This window comes from Apium graveolens, chromosome 11, assembly GCF_009905375.1.
Source record: "Apium graveolens cultivar Ventura chromosome 11, ASM990537v1, whole genome shotgun sequence".
In the NCBI taxonomy this organism is placed as follows: domain Eukaryota; kingdom Viridiplantae; phylum Streptophyta; class Magnoliopsida; order Apiales; family Apiaceae; genus Apium; species Apium graveolens.
This window is the reverse complement of record NC_133657.1, coordinates 142,913,001-142,916,364: the sequence shown is the minus strand read 5'-3', so window position 1 is coordinate 142,916,364 and position 3,364 is coordinate 142,913,001. Positions and strand designations below refer to the sequence as shown.

The 3,364-nt window shown below is 29.4% G+C and overlaps 1 protein-coding gene across 1 annotated transcript; it reads left to right on the top strand.

Annotated features, from left to right (window-relative positions):
• Positions 1-2,322: 2,322 nt before the first annotated feature.
• LOC141695969 (uncharacterized) lies at positions 2,323-3,075 on the top strand. The gene has a single exon (XM_074500168.1). The coding sequence runs from the start codon at positions 2,323-2,325 to the stop codon at positions 3,073-3,075; it is 753 nt and encodes a 250-aa protein (XP_074356269.1).
• The last annotated feature ends 289 nt before the right edge of the window (positions 3,076-3,364 follow it).

Here is a 3,364-nt window from a genome sequence, read left to right as displayed (position 1 = left end):
AAGTGAAACCATATTTTATTGTAGTACAAAAGTACTGAATTACCAATTTATCAAATTTTGGTACTCACCTAACATAAATTGACTTTTATTCATTCTAAACTTTATTTTCTACTAGCCTGTAGACCGTGCGTAGAGCTGCTCAAAAAATCCGAAACCCGAAATCTGATCCGGAAAAAAATCTGGAAGCTCGGATAAAAAAATTCTTGGTTCGGCCCGGATAAAAGTCCAGGCATTTTGACAAGCCCGATTAAAAATCCAAATTTTTTATATAAAATTTGAAAATAAATAATACTTTTTATAATTTTTAAAATATTATATTATAATATTAGAATCAATTAAGGTATATATAATTATTTATTTATTATATTAAAAAATAATTATTTATTTCATTGTCTAAACTACTCTATCTGATATATTCATAAATTATTTTTTCCGGTTTTAAAATACTTATAATTTGAATTATAAAATATTAAAATATTTTTTAATGAATAAATAAATAACCCGAAGAAAGCCCGGTTCGACCCGATCTGACTCGGCCCGCGGGCCTAAAATGTGCCTTATATTTCTTAGAAAGCTCGGCCCGACCCGATTTTTTAATAAGTCCAGCCCAATCCGTTTTCAAAAAAACATGGCTTTTTAAAACCTGGATAAAGCCAGCCCGATTAGCTTTTTGTGCATCTCTCCCCGTGCGATGCACGGTTTTTTTATTTTTTTAAAAATCTAATTTTAATATTTTTCTAATGTACATATATATTGTTACTTATGTTATCGTTGCAATATTATTTTAAGTTTTAGTAGTTTATTGTAATATTGTTGTAACAAATGTGCAAATTTTGAGAAAAATACGAATGTTATATTTCATCGATTGTTATATCATTATATCATATTTTGGTGTTGTTATAGTAATATCATTATATCATATTTTGGTGTTTATATAGTAATAGAACAATATAATCATTTTATATTATGATTTGTTAAATCTCTAATTATATGCTATAATATTGTATAGCAATTCGTGTTTGAATAGTAGTAGAACAAATATAACTATTTTCAATTTACGAGTGTTTTAAAAATAAACATATTCTAATAAGATATAATATTAATTATCTATTTTTAATTATACTAGATCAACGGTTGAGATTGTTTTGACGGTAAATGACCAAAATTTTGCATAAGAAGTGTCTTATGTTTATTATATGTGAAGAATATAATTAGTTAGTTTTCATTTAAACGTCTATTTACTTTTAATTTAAAAAATATCTTTAATCAATAATTAAGTAATATTAAATAAACTATATTGAAAAAGCTAATTATAAGATAATTATCAAATAATATTAATTGATATTAAATTGTCTAAAATAAAAAGTATTTTGTTCATAAGATATAATTATACAATTCGTTTCACAATAACAAAACTAATACATTTTAACAAGTAAAACAATGTCGAACTAGAATTAATTTGAAAAATTCATATCTGATTCGATTAATTTTAACTACATAATTATTCTTGACATGTATCAATGTAATATTTCATATTAATATATTAATTTCGATTCGTATTTCGCACTACAAATACTATTGCGATATTTTTAATCTGCTTCGCACGGGTTATTAACTATCTATACTAATAAACGAAACCATATTTTATTAGAACACAAAAAAACCAAGTACCAAATCTTGATACTTACTAGAAAAATTATATAATTAACTTTAAATTTTATATAATTAAATATCAACTAACACGAATTGACTTCTACTCTTAGTATACTTTATTTTCACTTTAATTTATATTTGTTAGGTTTCATCCAAATGTCGGTTTACTTTTAAATAATCGTATTTGTAAAAGTTAACGTGTTATATTAATATAACAAGTAAAATAATAATATACATAACTAGAATCATAACAAGATTTATAAGTCATATTAGTTAAAAAAAGGAATTATACGGTGATATTTCATAATTACACTTGATTTCGATTTCTTTTAACTACATAATTTAACAATTTAACAATATTTATATATTATATTTTAATATATATTTTACACAGATTATTATGAGATTCAATTTTATGAAAATAATAACTTGATTATATTTCTAACCTCGTACCCGTGCGAAGCACGAATTATTGTACTAGTTAGATAATACATGCATAGCACACAGAGTTTTATTTTAAAAATATTAAATTAGTGTTTACATAAAATTGAACCACATTAGTTTACGTTTAGTCTTGCATAGTTGCAAGGTTTGTCTTGTCTATATGACAAGTTTTATTTCATAATACGTCTTGGTTAATGTTGATGGTTAGGTTTCTTCTTTCAAGATATGGCATCATCATCGGTGAATATGGAAGATATGTACTCACGGTTATCATTAGAGGAAGAGGAGGAAGGGGGAGTGGTGATTGGGGTAGAAGATGTGGGGCGACAAAAGGACAGTTTTGTTCTAATAGGAAGGTTTCTCACGGATAGGAATATCAACTTTCAAGCCATGCAGAATGTATTGGCTTCCCTGTGGCGACCTAAAGAAGGAGTAGAGATTCGAGATATTGGGGGACAGAGATTTTCTTTTGTATTTTATCATAAGCTTGATTTACAGAAGGTCATTGAGGGCGGGCCCTGGACGTTTGAACAAAGTTTACTCCTGCATCAAAGCTTGAAAGCAAATGAAGATCCACAGCGGGTTCAACTCAACACAATGGACATCTGGGTGCAGATATATGACTTACCTAATGGGATGATGTCGGAGAAAGTATTTCAGAGTATTGGTAATTCTATAGGGATGTTTGTTAAATCAGATTCAAATAACATTGAGGGAGGATGGAAGCCTTATGTACGTATTAGGGTGTGTATGGACGTGAGAAAGCCAATAAAGCGGAGAATGAAAATTAAAAGAGAAGGAGGAGCATGGGGATGGGTGAATTTTAAGTATGAAAGGTTAAGCACACTTTGTTTCGTATGTGGTACTCTGGGACATTCAGAAAGGGACTGTGAGGTGGTGTATGCGAACCCTGATAAAACGGTGGAGCGAGCTTATGGTACGTGGTTAAGAGCACCATTTAGAAATGCTAAAAATTAAAGTATTGGAGCACGTTGGTTGAGAAATGGTAGTGATGGGGAACAGACATGGTCCTCGAACGCCGGTGGACTGAGGAATTCAAACACCGTCCATGGTGATGAACGGATAACAGAGCGATTCATGGAGATTGATGGTAAATTGAGCGAGATTGTAGGGGATGATGACAGAATTTGTTTTGTCCAGCGTAATCAAAGGGATCAGGTAACAGGTAATATCCCTTTAAATGTGGAAGTGGATGCCTTGGGCGGCAAAAATGATTTTGAAAATGCTATGGTTGTTACTGATACAA

Bases quoted from the DNA above. Each gene is read 5' to 3' on its own strand.
- LOC141695969 (XM_074500168.1), top strand. From the start codon at position 2,323: ATGGCATCATCATCGGTGAATATGGAAGATATGTACTCACGGTTATCA.